At 37.0% G+C, this 19,795-nt stretch overlaps 2 protein-coding genes across 2 annotated transcripts; one reads left to right on the top strand and one right to left on the bottom strand.

The window, feature by feature from the left end:
• Nucleotides 1-2,687: 2,687 nt before the first annotated feature.
• Nucleotides 2,688-3,632, top strand: LOC110332752 (olfactory receptor 51F1-like). The gene has a single exon (XM_021214100.1). It carries the CDS (start codon nucleotides 2,688-2,690, stop codon nucleotides 3,630-3,632), a length of 945 nt encoding a protein of 314 aa, XP_021069759.1.
• Nucleotides 3,633-5,204: 1,572 nt separating this feature from the next.
• On the bottom strand, nucleotides 5,205-16,371 carry LOC110332639 (olfactory receptor 51F2-like). The gene is made up of 2 exons (XM_021213941.2): nucleotides 15,421-16,371; nucleotides 5,205-5,291 (listed from the first exon to the last, which is right to left on the bottom strand). Exon 1 carries the CDS (start codon nucleotides 16,369-16,371, stop codon nucleotides 15,421-15,423), a length of 951 nt encoding a protein of 316 aa, XP_021069600.1. The 3' UTR covers nucleotides 5,205-5,291.
• Between the last annotated feature and the right edge of the window lie 3,424 nt (nucleotides 16,372-19,795).

Below are 19,795 nucleotides of genomic sequence, written 5' to 3'. Positions count from 1 at the left end.
ATTTAGGGGCAAGTTTACTTTTTTCTGCAACTTAATTTAAATATTTCTTTTCTTAGTTGATCTTTTTAAAACTGGCTTAATTTAAATTTCTTTATAGAAATTCATATTTTACTCTGAAAAATTTACAACTTTTAAAAATCTTTTTTAAAAATGTTCAACACATCTTTTTAAAAAATGTTCAACACATCTTTTTTAGGCATTTCTGAGATTCCTAAAAGACAGTCTTACAGCAAACCCCCTGCTTCTCTGACTCTTAGAATCTTTCCTCCTTTTCTCCTACCATGTTCCCTGAGCCTTAGGTACAGGATATATTTTTTGAGACTGGGCTCCACAACTCTGCATTTTGATTGGTTATGATTTTTTGCCATGGCCTCTACTGCAAGGTGAAATTTCCTTGATGAGGGCTGTACTCATCTGTGGGTATAAGGAAGAATTGGACTACTTTTAAATCATCTCCATACACCTTAGTTTAAAGGAATTACTCTCAGTGATATTTGATTTAGGATGATTTTCAATCTTAGCAGTAGATCTTATGTTTGCTCATCTCTATCAGGGTTGAAAGTTTAATAAAAATAGAAGAGTCGAGAAAGGTATCCTTTTGCAATGTGCTAGTAATATAGTTACTCTGAAATGGAAGTTTTGGAAAAGTGGTATGAACTAAACACACTACAGCACAACAGGAAGTGGTGGTTAACAATGAAAGAAAAAGAGGTTGTGAATTTGAGAGAATGGAGGGTGAGGTTACATGGGAGGAGTTAAAGGGAGAAATAATTTAATTTTATTTTAATTTCAAAAATGTCTGCAAAACCAGACAAGGTGAGAATATGCAGATTTATGAGTTTGGAGGCATACTTTATGGAAATTGCATACTATGGAAAATGCAGACATGTATGCACAACTATCATATAACTAATTAATGGAGAGCTAATAATAAAATGAGAAAGAAAATACAAAGGCTGTTTAAAATACACAGCCTTTTCCGTGGAGAAAACCGAATTCTGATACAGTCATATTGTGTTTGAGTTTGCCTCAAAAGTGTGAAGTGAAGAAATTAAAAAAAAAAAAAAAGATCTAGGTGGATCTACTATTAATAATATTAGTCTTAGAACAGTAATGCTTTAAAATAAAGAAGCATGAAAAAATAAAAAGTATTGTCCTTGTAATGCCTGAGGATTTTAAATTTGTAACAAACAATACTTTATACAAATTGGCAAACTCATCTTCATCTATGTCCATAAGTGAGCAGTGTAGTTAGATACTAGGCATAACTCAGTGAAGTGACCATGAAAGTCTTCTATTTCATAATCAACACAAATCTGAATGAAATTTATTTGGCTTTTATAGTAAATATGTAATTTTCCAAATGCACTACTTTCTGTATTCATATTTTGCCAGATCTATTATTTGTTAAAAGTTATGCCCACCAATTTAAATACAGGCCATAAAATAGGTACATATACTTTCTTAAATGATTAATCATCCCATTCATTTACATTTCAAATGATATCCCACTTCCCAGTTACCCCTCTACAAGTCCCTCATCACACCACTCTCCCCTTTGCCTCTATGAGGGTGCTCCCCCACCCACCCACCCTCCCCCCACCACCCACCCTCCCCCCACCCCTCTCCTTCAGCATCAAGGAGATTCACACTCTTGAAATATGTGTTTTAAGTCTGGACAGTAGAAGTTTTAAGTCATTTTATGTTTAATAACAAAGATATGTATCTCACATTTGCTCCATATATTAGTAGAAAATAATATTATTAATTGAACCAAAATTATATCATAATTACCACCGTGAATACTATCATCAAACAATGTTGTTTAGTTTGTATTCTTTGATTCCCAATATCATCTCTCTATTTTTATAAACTTGAAGATTTTATCCAAACTTCTAAGACTATCTATCTAGAAGACAAACACATCTTTCACATTCATCAGAAGGCTCAAAACAAATTTACACAAATTTACACAAACATTTATAGGAATGTGTGAGACAGTCTTAAAATTAACACACTGATGTATATTGCTGGAATCCCATAGCAAATCAAATTCAGATTAAGAGCCAGGCTATATGAGCTTATAAGAAACGTATAATTTGACTCAATGACCACCACCACAATAGAAGTTTCCATAATCATGAACACAGCAGGGCTTTAGTGCTACAAACAAGAATTCCAAGTTTCAGATTCATAAGAACTGAAGCACCTACTAAAGAATTGAAAGTTTTAACTAAAAATAAGTGGTGACTATATAAAATATAAAAATTGAAATAAAATTAGCTGAATAAATTTAAATTAGTTCAAACCTAATTAAACAAATAGCTGAGTTTTCTGAGAGACCTACATATAATTTTTGAATGAAAAACTCCCAACAAAATAGCATCATTTGCATGGTTCTATTTATATCAAGTTCAAAAATAAGAATTGGTAATTATGTCAACAGAAGTTAAATGAAATATAACAGCTAAAGTTGACAATGGATCGGGTGGGGCATTAGGAAGCCATCTATCTGGTAATGCCCTCCTAACTGGTTTCAAAAGTGTTACTGGGTACATATAGATGTCAAACTTAATTGAGCCAGACCCTAAGTTTCATGCACTTTACTGAATGCCTATCTGACTTCAACTAAAATAATTTCAAAATTCTAGATTTAAGAAGTCAAGATTCTGATTGGACAGGCCGTAATGCCAATCTTCTATAACTCCACCTCTCCTACTTTTCTCTTGACTGGTGTCCCTGGATTGGAATGGGCTCATCCCTGGATCTCCATCCCCTTCTGCTGCCTCTATTTCACTGCACTATCTGGAAATTCTTTGATCCTGTTCGTAGTCCTTACTGAACCAACTCTCCAAGAGCCCATGTACTATTTCCTCTCTATGTTGTCCTCCACGGACATTGGTCTCTGCATCTCTACAATCGTGACAGTGCTGGGAATATTCTGGCTCAATGCCCGGGAGATCAGCTTCAGTGCCTGCTTGTCACAGATGTTCTTCATTCATCTCTTCACAATCATGGAATCCTCAGTACTCCTGGCTATGGGCTTTGATCGTTTTGTAGCCATCTCAGATCCCTTGAGATATGCTGCCATTCTAACTCATTCAAGGATTGCACAAATTGGTCTGGCAGTCATTACCAGAGCGACTGTCATTTTGACCCCACTAGTCCTGCTTCTTAAGCGCCTATCATTTTGCCGTAGCCATGTGCTCCATCACTCGTATTGCTTCCACCCGGATGTGATGAAGCTCTCATGCACAGATACAAAGATCAACAGTGCATTTGGACTAACTGCAATTATCTCTACTGCTGGAGTGGATTCTATCTTTATCCTGCTCTCCTATGCCCTGATCATTTGCTCAGTTCTCAGCATCGCATCCCCTGGGGAGAGGAAGAAGGCTTTCAGCACCTGCATTTCTCACGTCACTGCCGTGGCCATCTTCTACATCCCCTTGATCAGCCTGTCATTTGTCCACAGGTTTGGAAAACACGCCTCGCCCTATGTGCCCACTCTCATTGCAAATGTGTACTTGCTCATTCCCCCTGTGATGAACCCCATCATCTACAGTGTGAAAACAAAGCCGATCCAGAGAGCTATTCTCAGACTGGTATATTGTAAAGGACCTCGTGTTTGACAATCAGTAATCACATAGACTTATTTCAAGATGAGACACAGTTATTACATATTAAAGGCTAAAGTTATATGGATCTAGGTATGATCCAATCAAGCACATTCAAAATATTTCCTAATGAATTTTTCTTTTTTTAACTACCAGAACACTTACGCAGATTCTCATTATCCCTCATTATTTTACATTTTATTTTTAACTTTTATTTTATTCCTAATTTAAATTTTTCATGCAACATATTTTGATCATTTCCCCTTCCCCCACTCTTCTCAGAGCCCCTATATCCCTATCTACCCAACTTCATGTTATTTCTCTCTGTTTCTCACTCTGAAAAACATCAAAAGTAAAATACTAAAATCAAAATGAATAATGAATAAGGCAGAAAATATCAAAACAAAACGAAGCAACACCCCCCCCCACCAAAATGACTCTGCTTTGTGCTGGCCAAGTGCTCCTAGGCACGGGGGCCTACCCTCGAGTGGGGTTAATACACCCACTGACACTCCATTGGCAAAACCTGACTTGCCCTTCCCAGAAAGTATCAGCTGCAGATGTTTTAAATTAATTTTCCAAGAACTCAGCTGAAAAGAAATTCTAAAAGAGAAATAAATCTCTCTCTTGGGTTTGTTTCCCATAGATAAACTTAATGAACTGATAACTTTTATAATCTGGCTTCAACTTTCTCTTAGCTTTAACACGTGTCTCAAATCTCAAGACTTGAAAATTAGCATAACTATGCCTTCAGATGTCTGCACCATTCCTGGTGATAAACTTTACTGTCCACTCCACTTCAACCTTTCACCTACTTTCCACCTTGAAAGTTTACAGCTTTAAGACTCATTTTAAATACCCTCATTAAGTTTTTCATGTCTCCAGTGACATTCAATACTGTCTTCCCATCATTCTCCTTTCCTAGTGTTTTGCCTTATCTGTCCACCTTTATATGACTGTAAGCATTGGTATGTCTGTATATGAGCCACGCAAGTTCTCATGAGGATATTAATTAATTACATAGATAAAAATGCCTTGATTTGTAAAGATTCTACAATATCTAACCAAATACAATCCATATAACAGATACTAATTGCTAGTTATTGAATTATACTATCCCTAATAGTCTTTCATATATATTATTAGATCAATTCCGATGTAATCAACTCCATTCCATGTGTGATATGTATGACCTAAGAAATTGTCCTTGTAACTGGTGGCAAACTTTCTATCTATATCATCTATTTATTTACCTTAGTTCTGACATAGCTAAAGAAAAAAAACTATTTGAGAAACTGAGGCTTCTATAACTTATTCCAGTTTGAATAACGTGAACTCTGTGAATGACTTAAACTATGTTTTCTAGTGAATAAGTTTTTCCATTGGGTTTTTAATTTTCTGATATTCTGTAACTCCCTAGGTGCTAGGAAGCTAACAAACTACCCTCACCACTTGTTCCCACATACACTGGCTTCCTCTCTGTTCTAACATTAAATTTCCTCTTTTTGTAAGTTTAAAATTTATTTTTTTAATCTTTTTTTTTTTTACAGTCCAGTGTTATCCCCCTCCCATAAATTTCCTCCTTACCTTTGTAATAATCCAGACTAAATAGTCCAAAGTCCCTCAAGAAAATCATGGCTTTCTCTATAGGTCTCCAACTTTGTCACTTTTCTTCTGTTTATTATAAAATAATCAGAAAAAAAATCTTTTAAGGGTCTTTTAGACAAACTTTAATTACAGAAAAATGTTAAGTATGCTGTCATTAATAAAATATAATACAAAAAAAGTATAAGGTCCTTCCTGTTACAACAGAATATTGTTGATTCTCTTCCTCCCTTCTACACTGAATTTACACGCATGGATATGCAAAATATATTTGGAAGAGTAACCTTTAAAGCAAAATTTTACCATTTATAAATTGGAAAATTAATAAAACTCCTGGGAACCCCGTATCTACAATTGCAATGTCTATTTTTGTAGGTTTGGGTTAAGAATGATGTTTCACATAGAACTAGAAACATAGGGCTGTCCACCAGTAAGAATTTCTTCCCAGATTCCACTGGCTCCCTTGGTTCCCAAATGCCCTACTACAATTATTCCAAAGCACTGACACAAAAACACCTTAGAATTTGACAGCAAAACCTAAGTCAGATGCTTGGAACTCTCATGGAAGAACTGACTCTAGCAAGTTATCCTCTAACAACCTCAAAAAGCAAACATTGTGTGCACTCACACACACACACACACACACACACATCTAAATAATAATTAGTTCTATACTCCTCCTCCAAAAAAAAAAAAAAAAAAGGATGTGTCAGTCTGATTTACCCCATTGTACTTTACACACTAATATTTCTATGATAATAGGAAAATGTTACATTTTATCATAGAACTAACCATATCTAAGTTCTTGTGGCCTTAGGGATAGAATACATAAGACCTTACTGCTCTTCAGACAGTATAGTATATTTCATTTCTTTATCGACTAGATTGAGATGATAATGAGAAGATAAGCACAAATTTGATATCGATCGTAAATAATATAACTGGTAAAGATAGTAAAAGTGTTCATTAAAAAGTGTTCCTTATAAATGAATCTACATTTATGAAAGTATAATAAATAATGAGAACAAATACTGTGTAAATCAAGCTAGAAAAAAAACCAGTAAATAGTAACTCTGCACAGTACTGCAACCAGGGCATGACATAATGATCTAATTGACATTTAAATAAACATGAAGAACCCAAATAAAAATAATGGAAGCCACATAGGATGAAGTTCAATAATGCACATGTACCTATTATTACAAATACTAATGATATTCAAAGGGAACATACATTCACAAAATACAATTTTAACTGACATTTAACATTGGTGAAGGCAACTTTTCTCTGTGAAATGCTAGGATGGATGTAGAATAATCATGGTACAAGGCTGAACACTGTGATTGATACAGGGTCTTATTTAAAAAAACAAACCACCAATTCTAAGCACAGTCATGCTATGGAATATATTTTAGTGCTAAAATCAACTAACAAACTATATATGATAAAACACTAAGGACATTTCATTATTTATTACTAAGTAAAGGATGCCAATATGAAAAGACTTTATACTACTATATATACTATATAATAAAAACTATATAACACTCTAGAAAAGAAAAAAACATTATGAGATGGTCACCAGGAGCATGGAGGGAGAGAGATGAGTAAGTGAGTGCAAGACATAATTTTAACATTGGGAAACTACTTTGCCTGTTATTCCCACAGAGATATTCATCATTATTCATTTATTAAACCCATAAGCCAAACAATACCAACAGTGAACTTTACTATAAACTATAAATTTCAGAAGACTTTTATGTGCCAATAATGAACAATCAATTGCAACAAATACACCACTTTGTGGGTGATGTGGATGAAGGAAGGGGCTGGTAGGAGATGGCTATGCATGGACTGGGGGGGGGGGTGGGAGACTCTTCATTTTGTACATCATACAACTGTTTGTCAGTATAAAGACCTCAGCTCTCACCTCAAAGGAATTAAGAGACTATTCTGGAGCCAAATATAAATGACTATGATCTGGAAACACAGCTTATTTTCCAACACAGTAGTATAAAAAATTCATAAAACGTATATTTATATAATTCATACATACACACACACACACACACACACACACACACACATTGGTAAGTACCTCAAGTATGTGAGTTACAGCAAATTGGGAGAACTTTCAGTATAGACCTCAAATGTTTAATTGCTAGGGTTCTTTTCTCTTTGATTACATTCTTAGCTTTTGTGTTGGAACTATGAAGCTGTTTATACAGTCCAAAAGAACTTATCTTACAGCAACAGGATGTTATGTCACACACAAAAGTGAACAGTGCATGTTTACTTAAGGGCTAAGCTAGCCCTGGGAATTCCTGGTATTTAGGTGGAGTGAGTAGACAGAGATGGGCACTTTGGTGGTTGCGGTCCCAAAGGTTGTGATTGCTCAGGCAAAAGTAACTTACTTTTGGTAAATTTTTTCTTTCTTTAACTCTTTGCTATTTTGAGGCTTAAAGCCATTGGTTTCTGGATATAAACTCCTGCTGGTAGCAGTAGGGGATTAAGAAGATAAAAAAGGTTTAATTGCTAGGGTTCTTTTCTCTTTGGCTCAAGGACCTCTAACTGGCCAGGCAAGAGGCTCAGAACTCATTAACTCTTTATGAACCAGAGAGAAAAGAAAGAAAATCATTTACACAGACAGCACACAGAGACACAAACACACTCATATCCATACATACTATGGTCGGGCCTCACTCCACAAGTGTTAATGCATACTTACACACATGCACATATACCAACACACGCTTGTATATGCATACATATAGACAAACAGACATATACATAAATACATCTGGTGCATTGGACTAGCCTTAAATACATTTGAATGAATGGGGCAGTGCACCGCCCCACCCCACCCCTGTCACCACTTTCTTTCTTATTTCTGGCCTTTTTATACCTTCTGAGACAAGTTTTTTTTAACAAATTACCTCATAGACAAAAATATTACACAAAAGGAGAGTTAGAGAAAGATGTCAATAGTGAGTACAAAGCAGTGTTTCATTCTATAAGTTCATTATAAGTTTAAAGCAACAGTTTCACATGGCCTTGCTTCACCATAGTGCACACCTGTGGCCTCATCCTTGGACCTGACCTAGAATGAATGTTTTTACTTGATCACAAATTTATCCCAAGCCCATTTTTCTTCTTAGTGTAATTGTGAAGACTCACTGTATTTCTTAGTATGCAGCTTGTACTTACTATTCTGTGAGGAAGGGATACATTCTATTCTTGATTCTAACTTTATTACATCTTTCTAGCAAAACAACTAAACCATCTCCCTAAATTTTATCTTTAAATTATTTTAATCAAATCTGGAATTCAATAAAGTCATTAATTCATCTAAACAGTACTAACTCATGAAAGTTTGTCTTCATGTTGATCTGCAGGGAATTTGCCCAATAGGGTGGGCTGATGCCCAGTAATCATTAGGCTATGGAATAGTGACAGGAAATGCACATCAGCAGTGAGAAGCCATCCTGGGACAAAGTCTCCAAGGAACTTAAATCTCAGAGCAGTGGGCCATCTCCAGAAAATGCACTTGCATGCCTTTATCTTTCCTAGATGGCTTCTGATATAAGATAATACAATATATCTTAGTTCTGGACCTTTCACTATTATAAGCTCTACACCGTCATTGTAGTCAAATTAACTACATTTGTTGAATGGTCAATGTAGGTGTGACTTCTTTCCAGAAACTTCAGCGCTTTCTCTCTCTCTCTCTCTCTCTCTCTCTCTCTCTCTCTCTCTCTCTCTCTCTAAAGTCCCAGAATATAGGATGATTTTTATAGTCTACCTCCAAAGCAAGTATGGAAATTACATCCCTATACTTTGCAGATTTGTTCAACACTGATATTTTCCCTGACAAATATCAATCACAAGGTTAAAAATAAGCACATCAACTGCTTATGAAGCTATTGGATACATACATAAGTTGTGAAGCTCTAATGTTCAGCATTCAGACAGTTAATAATGTTATGTTGTAAACAAAATCAGCTGTGAAAGTTAATTGTGAAACTCATCAACAAAGGACTAAGTTTTAACATGATGGCTATGTTAATTATCTAGACATGCACAGACAAATGAATTCAAAACTTAAAGTTGAAGCTTTAAAAGGAAAAGATCTGCTTTTTTATTGTAGATTGTTTTTTCAGCCATAACATGGTCACCATCTTAGAGTATAGATTACTTTGGCCCAGAAACCAAGACAAAGGAGTCCAGAGAGAAAATGTTAGCTATGTCTGTGGAAATGGTTATATAGCTAGTGACACTATCCAGAAGGAAAGAGAGGAGAATCACAGGACCTTCATCAGGGATTCCATTCTTTGGTCCCTCCTGCCACTCTCCAGCATGTAATTTAACTTAAGAGATGCATGAGTGCATAAGAACTAGAAGCTAATGGAGAGGAGAATTCCATGGTGCAGCTCCCACACAGTGAAGGACAATTAAATACAGCATTTCAGATGGGCTATGAGTTGACGAAAAAATAGTCATTACAAGTGCATTAACACAACTAATAGATTGCAGAATTGAACTTTGCTGTGAGAATACTATTGGAAGAATCCTCATATTACAGGAACAGGTATGGGATACTTTGAAAGCATATCCTTATTCCTTGAGATATGAATATGAGCAGAGAAAACAGAGAGCAGCAACACACTACTAGCTTTCTTCAAAGATCACAGTGTTGGCAGACCAGAGCTATTTTCTGAGTTGCTTTATTTTGATTCTTGATCACTTCAAAAGCTGAAGAGTCTTGAGTGCATTTCTGTTAAAATTGTCAGATGTCTGATACTCATATAGATAGGTAAAGGGAAACATTTTTTTTCGACTAAGCCCATAAACATTCTTGTTAAATAATAAAATTTTTATATTTGGTACTTATAAATGTTTAAAGACTGTAGGCAAACATTTTAGCAGGTGCTGTTAAAAGCACCATGCCTTTCCAGTGAGCAACAGCACTTTCTAAGTGATCTGCTTGAAAATAAAAGATGATGCAGGCTGTCCTTCATTACATAAGTTATGTTAAAATATACCAGGCATGGAAATTACACTTATAAAAACAAATGCAGCTTTTGCTCAGTATTCTGCCTTTGCTAGGAAATAAAAAGTCTGTGAAACATGTTATCAATTGAAAATGTTTAAACGTAATCAGATTAACATGTCTTCATTCAAAGATGATTTCCCTTCCATCTGCCTGAGCTGTATTTGGCTATACTTGGGCCTCTGAATACCCAGAAAGATGGTGTCTTTGTTTGGACTCTCATCTTAGGACCTATTATTTTAACACTGATGAACTCAAATTTAAAGGAAAATAAAAGACATAAAACCAATAGAGCACCTCTTATTTATATGGAATTATTGTAAGTTGCTTCCATATTTGTTAGACCTAGAGATTAAATTGACTCTTTTGAGAGTCCATCAAAGATCTCCCACTAAATAACCCTGCTTTCTCAGGGGCTCCTTTGATGTGAACACACTCTAAAAGAACACTCTTAACTGTCTTTCTTAAATGCAAATACTTTTTGATAGGACATGTTTGTGCAACATTTGCAAAAGCAGAGCTTATGAGAGAAGCATTGACCCGGCAAGTAAAGGAATAATTCTTCTAATACCACAGCAACTCCCAACTCCTCAATCCCTTTCCCAGGTCTCTCCCTCCCTCTGGCCTCACCCTGATTACCTACTTCCCCTCACAAGTGGGATTGAAGCCATCACTGGGACCCTTCACCTTGTTATCCTTCTTGAGTTCTGTGAATCGTAGCCTGGGTATTCTGTACGTTTTGGCTACTATCTACTTACCAGTGATTACATATCATTCATGTCCTTTTGGGTCTGAGTTACCTCGCTCAGGATGATATTTTCTAGTTCCATCCATTTGTCTGCAAAACTCATGTTGTCCCCATTCTTATTAGCTGAATAGTATTCCATTGTGTAAATGAACCACATTTTCTGTATCCATTCTTCCATTGAGGGACATCTGGGTTGTTTCCAGCTTCTGGCTATCACACATAAGACCACTATGAGCATAGTGGAGCACGTGCTACAATGGCATGATGGGGCATCTTTTGGGTTTATGCCTAAGAGTGGTATAACTTGGTCTTCAGGTAGATCTATCTCCAATTTTATGAGGAACTTCCAGATTGATTTCCAGAGCAGTTATAACAGTTTGCAATCCCATGAGGAATGGAGGGGTGTTCCTCTTTTTCCACATCCTTGCCAACATATGCTGTCACCTGAGCTTTTGATCTTAGTCATTCTGATTGGTGTAAGGTGGAATCTCACAGACATTTTGATTTGCATTTCCCTGATAACTAATGAATCTGAACATTTCTTTAAGTGCTTCTCGGCCACTTGAGATTCCTCTGTTGTGAATTCTGTTTAGTTCTATACCCCATTTTTTGATTGGGTTGTTTGGTTTTCTTGGAGGTTAGCTTCATGAGCTCTTTATACATTTTGGATATTAGCCCTCTAGCGGATGTGAGGTTAGTGAAGATATTTTCCCCCAATGTGTACATTGCAGATTTGAGCTATTGACTATGTCCTTTGCTTTACAGAAGTTTTTAAATTTCATGAGGTGTTATTTATCAATTCTTGATTTTAGAACCTGAGCCATTGGTGATTTCCTCACTCCGTGCCAATGAGTTTAAGACGTTTCCCCATTTTTGTCTTCCATTAGAATCAGTGTATCTGGTTTCATATTGAGGTGCTTGATCCACTTGAACTTGAGCTTTGTGCAAGTGACAAATAAGAATCTAATTTCATTTTTCTGCATACAGGCTGACAAACCAACAGCATTTATTGAAGAGGCTTTCCTTTGTCCATTATATATTTTTGGTTTCTTTGCCAAAGATCAAGTGTCCATAAGTGTGTGGTTTTATTTCTGGGTCTTCAATTCTATTCCACTGATTTACCTGACTGTCTCTCTACATGCAGTTTTTATCACTATTGCTATATAGTGCAGCTTAAAGTTAGGGATGGTGATTCCCCCAGAAGTTCTTTTATTATTAAGACTTGTTTTAGCTATCCTGGGTTTTTTTTTTTCATATGAAATTGAGAATTGTTGTTTCCATGTCTGTGAAGAATTGAGTTGGAATTTTGATAGGGATTGTGTTGAATCTGTAGATTGTTTTTGATAGGATGGCCATTTTTACTGTGTTAATCCGACCAATTCATGAGTATGGGAGATCTCTCTATTTTCTGAGGTCTTCTTTGATTTCTTTCTTGAGAGTTTTTATCATACATATCTTTCATGTGTTTGGTTAGAGTTATCCCAAGATATTTTATATAAAATTTTATATAAAATATAAATAATATTATTTATGACTGTTGTGAAAGGTGTTGTTTCCTTATTTTCTTTCTCAACCTATTTATCATTTGAATAAAGGGAGGCTACTGATTTGTTTGAATTAATTTTCTATCCTCCCATGTGTTTTTTACTGGTGTTCTTTCTATTATCCTTATTAGAAGATAGCTGATATGATAATTTTTTTCTTGCTGAAAATGTCCAATTATAATATTACTTCTTTTTTTTCAGTTATTTTATTTACATTTCACATGTTATCCCCCTTCCCGGTTTCCCCTCCACAATCCCCTATCCCATGCTGCCTCCTACTTCTATGAGGGTGCTCCCCCACCTACCTACTCCCACCTCACAACCCTTGCATTCTTCTGGGCTGGGACATCGAGCATTCATAGGACCAAGGGCCTCCCTGTCCATTGATGCCAGATAGCGCAATCCTCTGCTATATATGCAGCTGGAGCCATTGGTCCCTTTATGTGTACTCTTTGGCTGGTGGTTTAGTCCCTGGGAGCTCTGGGATGTCTGATTGGTTGATATTGTCGTTCTTCCTATGGGGTTGCAAACCCCTTCAGCTCCTTCAGTCCTTCCCCTAACTCCTCCATTGGGGACCCTATGCTCAGTTTGATGGTTGGCTGTGAGGATGCACATCTGTATTGGTCAGGCTCTGGTAGAGCCTGTCAGAGAACAGCTATACCAGGCTCCTGTCAGCAAGCAAGTCTTAGTGTTAACAATAGTGTCTGGGATTTGGTGTCTGCAAATAGGATGGATCCCCAGGTAGGGCAGTCTTTGGATGGCCTTTCCTTCAGTTTCTACTCTACTCTTTGTCCCTGCATTTTCTTTATACAGGAGCAATTCTGGGTTAATATTTTTGAGATGGGTCAGTAGCCTCATCCCTCAACCAGGGGCCATGCCTAACCACTGGATATGATCTTATTAAAATATATCTAAGTTCATTTTTTTTATAATGTTGACAACCCAAAGAAAACTAATGTACTATGTAAATATTTTTATTTTATTTTTGAGAATTTTATGCATGTTTATAATGAAATATTGTATCTGCCATGACCCCTTCCAACTTTATCCTTGTTCCATATCACACCACTCCCAATTTCTTGTATTTTTTTTTAATCATAGTAGTATTGTTCATATGTTTATGGGTACCTCAAAGTGGGATTCAGCCTTCTGAGAGAAAAAAGAAATTAATGGTTTCATGACCCTATATTATTTTAATGATCCTTCCAGGAAAGATGTTCCTTCTGTTGTCATAGTGACACAAGTATTATGAAATAAGTACCCACTTTCTGATCAGAATTGAACCCTGTCCCACAAGAGGCAATTTCATACCTGATATTGTAATCCTGCTCAAAGCTCATGGCTAGGGAGCTCACATGCACACGGGAGAGTCTACTTTTGTTATTTTGCTCAATAATTATGGTGTCAAATTGCCTTCTAAATATTCATGCTTATACTCACAGATCTAGGCTGTTCTCAGCCTTTGTCAGAAAATCTTCTTTATGTCCTGGGCAACAATTAACAAGGAGATACATAAATGGTGAAAAGTACTGAAAGTAGTGATGGAGTGTTCACCTCTAACCAGGATAACTGGATAACCCTCACCTTCACCGCAAGGCTTACAAAAATTAATTTATATAAAAATGACCTTTGCAAAATCATGAGAACAGCTGGGCGTGGTGGCGCACGCCTTTAATCCCAGCACTTGGGAGGCAGAGGCAGGCGGATTTCTGAGTTCGAGGACAGCCTGGCCTATAAAGTGAGTTCCAGGACAGCCAGTGCTATACAGAGAAACCCTGTCTCGAAAAATCAAAAACAAAAACAAACAAACAAAAAAACAAAATCATGAGAACAGAATTATTAAGTAGTGAACACAAAACTAGTACAATCAAAAAATTACACATTAAAGTTTAGTAAAACAGAACTATTTTTCACAGAAGGCCTATGATAAAACTTTTCCCAGAAACTAAAAGAAAGTATGAATATTTGTCAATTCTTCATAGAGATACACATGATATAATTTGTTAATATATTAATATAAATTTTAATTTTTACTTCTATATATCTGTGTATTTTTATTAGGTATTTTAAAAATATTCATTATACATGACTGTATACATGAGTATGCCCTCACACAAATCTATGTCACACACTGTAAACACTGCCACCATGCACCTCTCTCCTGCCCTTTCTCACTACTCCACTTCTTCCTATCCTCTTATTCTCCTAGGCACTCTTCCCTCTGCTATCAAGTCTTATATGCATGCATGATTTTTCATAGTTCTATAAAATCTATAAACCACACTAACAGAAACACAATATTCTTCCTTCTGGGATTGGATTTATCTGTTTAATATTGAGAACTCCAGTTGCATCCATTTTTCTGAAAACTGTAACTTTATTCTCCAAAATTAGAAGAGTCCATTGTATATACACACCACACATTTTATCCCTCTGTTGTTGGACACCTAAGTTGTTTGATAACTTAGCTATTATGAAAACTATGGCAATAAACTTTGAAGAGGAAAAATGCATTGCTTTCCATAAAGGCCATGTAGTAGATATATCTCTTCTACTTTAATAGAAACATTCTACATTGCAAAACAAAGCAAAATGATTGCTTATGTAAATTACTGAAAATATTTGATATTATGATCAGGAAAAGTCCCTATTATCATGGAAAATGTTTCAGGAAAAAGTAATAGCTCTAAAAATTGTGGTTCATATTACTATGTCTAAACTCATTGTCTTCTTGCTTAAACCTGAAGATATATCAGAAATTTGCAACATGAGCATCAATCTACACATTATAACCTCCTCTAATGGTATTTCTTTCATTCATAGAATGACAGAGTAGAAAAATGGTAAAACAACAACCTAGCTCTTTGTCGTGCTGGAATGGAGAACTTTCAGCACAGCCTTCCGTATCTGCTTGGTCTTCACACTGTAGATGATGGGGTTCATGACAGGAGGGATCAGCAGGTAGGCATTGGCAATCAGAGTGTGGACATATGGTGGAGCTCGTTTCCCAAATCTGTGGACAAAGCACAGACTAATCAGTGGAATATAGAACACAGCCACAGCCCCGATGTGGGAGATACACGTGCTGAAGGCTTTCCTCCTCTCTTGGGGAGAAGCAATGCTGAGGACAGTTCTGATGATCAGGATGTAGGAGAGGATGATGAAGACAGAGTCAACCCCAGCGGTGGAGATCAGGGCAGTGAGCCCAACTGCACTGTTGATCCTGGTGTCTGTGCATGAGAGCTTCATGACATCAGGGTGGAAACAGTAGGAGTGGTGGAGCACATGGCTGCTACAGTAGGATAACATTTTAAGAAGGACAACCATAGGAGTCAGTATCAGTGTGCCCCTGGTAACAATTGCTACTCCAATCTGAGCTATTTTAAGGTCAGTTAAGACAGAAGCATATCTAAGAGGGTTGGAGATGGCCACATAACGATCAAAAGACATAGCCAACAGCACTGAGGATTCCATTACAGTGAAGAGTTGAATAAAGAACATCTGTGACAAGCAAGCATTGAAGCTGATCTCTCTGGCGTTGAACCAGAATATCCCCAGCATGGTGGCCAGAGTGGAGATGGAGAGCCCAAGGTCAGTGGTGGACAGCATGGAGAGGAAGTAATACATGGGCTTGTGGAGGCTGGGCTGGGTGATAATGACAAAGAGAATCAAGCTGTTCCCTGACAGGGCAGTTGCATAGAGACAGCAGAAGGGAATGGAGATCCAGGTGTGGAAAGCTTCCAGCCCAGGCACACCAGTGAGCAGGAAAATGATGGAAGAAGCTGTGTTGTTCTGGAAGGTTGACATATTGAATTCAAGTATTTAATTTGCAGCTAAGGATCCTGCAAAGACAAGTTTGGTCATTCAAAGACTGCAATATCAAAAAAAAAAAAAAGTGTGTGTGAAATTTTCATATAAGATAGTCATAAGCAAATATGTATTATGTAAATATTGTGGACAGTTTGATGTTATAATTCTTATTATGCTCAGGCCAAAATTTCTTTTTTTTAAAAATTTCTTACAAATGCATAATATACATTTGATGGGGATCAAATGCTCTGCCATTTACTAAGCTACCAGATAACAAATAATTGCAGTGAGTGAACCTCTCTTTTCTTACCTCTAGCTTAATGTTGATGTTCTTATCCAACAAGATTGGTATGAGGAATACACTTGGTAATATAAGAAAAAGCTCAGCAGAGTGGTGCACTGACATAAATCTCACAAATACTAGTTTTGTTTGTTGTGGCCCTTTTATAATAAGCATTATAGGGGATCACCTAGAAGACCACCAATAGATGACTGAATAACATACAGCATAGCGATGCACAGTGAGGTTCTATCCGACCACTGAGAAAACCAAATGTGCTGGGAAATGAGTGAAACCAAATAACATTAGATTAAGTAAAATAAGACAGAGTCACAAAGACAATGCCACACTTCTCTCCTATGCCTAGGTACACACACACACACACACACACACACACACACACACACGGTGCATACATATACACATACGTGTGAAACTAAAGTACCTCTTTGGTGAGAATGGAGACTAAAAACTTAGAGAAAAAAAAAAGAGAATCAAACTAATGAAAAGTACTGTATGAGTTTCCCCTCTAAATATAAACTAGTTGCTCTCTGTTTGCCTGAGAAAGAGTCTCAATCTGTCCTGCTGGTCTGAAACTGACTATGTAGACCAGGTTTGCTTCAAAATCATCACTGCCTCTGCTTCCCAGATGCTCCCATTAAGGATGTGATCCAGGACACCTGGAACAATCTAGTTTTAGTGTGTATGCACACACGTGCATGTAAGTGTATATTTGAGGTGTGTGTGTGTGTGTGTGTGTGTGTAGAACATGAAAGCAGAAAGGAAGTAAAGTAAACTCTTAGAGGGAACAGGCAAGTGAGGATAGAGACTGTGGGATGATGGGGTAGTGCATATGAACAGAGTGTAAAGTTAGAGATGCATAAAAAGTGCTACGCCCACTCCAGTGAAGTCTGCCTGATGAGGTGGAAAGGCCTGGAGGCAGTCAGGAGGCAAAGAGTTTCTAGGAAACTCAGCCTCCTGGAACCTTGGCATTCTCATAGCCCATATACTCAAACCCTATCCCCGTGTTAGTATGGTGCATGCTCTCTTTCAGTATTGTTTTATTATAAGTGCCTTTAAAGATTGAATTTTCACATAGGTGAGCCTCCACCAGCGTTCCAACTTCCTAGAAAATCCTTGAAGCTGAAGAGCTTGGAATTCAGTAGGAATTCAGTGAGGTTACCTATTCAGTAACATTCAAATTTACTTCTAGTAGAGATGGTGAAACTAATTAGGCATTACAAAAACGGAGCTAGACTAGCTCAGGGCTAGTCTGCAGGGTGATTATTTAGGACAGTAGCCCAAACAAGGGAATACACATTGGCCTAGCAAATAGGTGGGTTTACCTTGTAAGAGTTAGGGAATCCCTGAGACAGGTTTCTTCACTAGGCCAAAGGAACAGCATAATCAGGCATTTACTACGAACCCCTGGTGGTGGGCTTAACAATAGACTACCATTACACCTGGCTCCTTTCCTAGTGGTAAACAGCAACCTGGTCCCTGCCATATTTTGATGTATGCATTCCTTTTGCTTTGTGTCACTGTAACTTAGTGGATGTGTTCTCCTAGTTTATTGTTATTCTTTTGTATAAAAAGTTTGACGCTCGATTTGACAAATTACATTCAGTCTCTCCTCTCTCTCTCTCTCTCTCTCTCTCTCTCTCTCTCTCTCTCTCTCCCTCCCTCCCTCCCTCCCTCTCTCTCTCTCTCCTGTCAGTTGTTTGTCAACCCAATTCCCACCAACTCTATGCCCATCTGTCTGAGACTCTGATTCGCACAGATTGAGGAGGGACCAATGAGCCCCGTCCATGGCAAAAAAAGGTCCTAGCATATACCATTATTTTTATGCTAAATAAGATTTAAAACATTAAATTACCTTCTAAAAATAAAACCTACCGAAAAAGAATTCTCCTTAGCTGAAAGGCTAATTAGCATGTCTTTTGAAGGCAAGCAAGCCTTGACATGAATATCTTTATTTCTTCATCTAATGCTTTCTTTCCCTGTGATCATCAGCAATGTGTGTGATGAGCTCATCACGAGCTAGAAAATGGGTATGTGATGGACTTTGCTAAGGTGGTGGTATGCAAACTTACATCGATTTGGTAAGTTCCTTGTTCCTTTCATTTAGATCGCCTTTTAACTCCTGTGCTGCTTTATTCCTTAGTACTAGATTTTTTGCTCACAGTCCAGTGACAGGCATGAAATCAAATGCTATCTGGAGTGTTCTAGTCATTGAAACTGTCATCCACTCATTTAAATAAGACACACTGCCAATTTTTTTTAAAAAAAATAAATTGGAATAAACATTTCTTGCCCTTCTTTATCTTATGCTTATTCCTCTTCCATTCCCTCTCTGATAGTTCAGGCAAGGATATAAGACTATGACCTAACTAGTTAGTTATGACTAACTAGTTTCCCAAACACCAGTTCTTTGGATATGATGATTGTCTTTGTATTCTGTTCCATCACCACTACTTTAAAGAGTGCTTGTGCCATTTTAGCAACTATTCCAGTAACAGTTTTAGTAATTGTTCTTTCCTATGGTTGAAAGGTTTCTAGACTTTTCCCATGTCAATGCTGGTGGAATCTACAGAAAACCACTATTCATTTTATTTCTCTAATTCATCTCTTTATTTCTCTAATCATAAATTCAAAGTATTTAACTCTGTATTCACAATCACAATATAGAGTTTCCCAAATATCATGTCCAATATGATGAACAATATAGTGGCCAATGCCACTTTTATTGTGACCTACTCACTTGTCTACCTCCAGAACCATGTTAAATAACAGCTTGGACTTCTCCTTCACCGTGATATCAAATGGAGCAAGTTCCCTCACACAGGCATGCTTTCTTCAGTTCATGTTGTGGCAGCTACTGCTGCTGCTGCTTCTCCTGCTGCTTCTCCTCTTCTTCCTCCTCCTCCTCCTTCTACTTTAAATGTGACTAAATTCATTGAATTCTTTAGGGGGGTACACCATGCCATTTATAAATAGAAGAAATTATTTTAAGAAGCATTCAGTGACACATTTACTAAACCATAGCACAAAAAATTAATTCTGCATTTCATTCTCTCTCTCTCTCTCTCTCTCTCTCTCTCTCTCTCTCTCTCTCTCTCTGTGTGTGTGTGTGTGTGTGTG

The sequence above is a fragment of the Mus pahari genome, chromosome 1 (assembly GCF_900095145.1).
Source record: "Mus pahari chromosome 1, PAHARI_EIJ_v1.1, whole genome shotgun sequence".
NCBI classification, from domain to species: Eukaryota; Metazoa; Chordata; class Mammalia; order Rodentia; family Muridae; genus Mus; species Mus pahari.
The sequence above is the reverse complement of the archived record's forward strand: the minus strand, read 5'-3'. Positions and strand labels throughout refer to the sequence as shown.

Bases quoted from the DNA above. Each gene is read 5' to 3' on its own strand.
- LOC110332752 (XM_021214100.1), top strand. From the start codon at position 2,688: ATGCCAATCTTCTATAACTCCACCTCTCCTACTTTTCTCTTGACTGGT.
- LOC110332639 (XM_021213941.2), bottom strand. From the start codon at position 16,371: ATGTCAACCTTCCAGAACAACACAGCTTCTTCCATCATTTTCCTGCTC.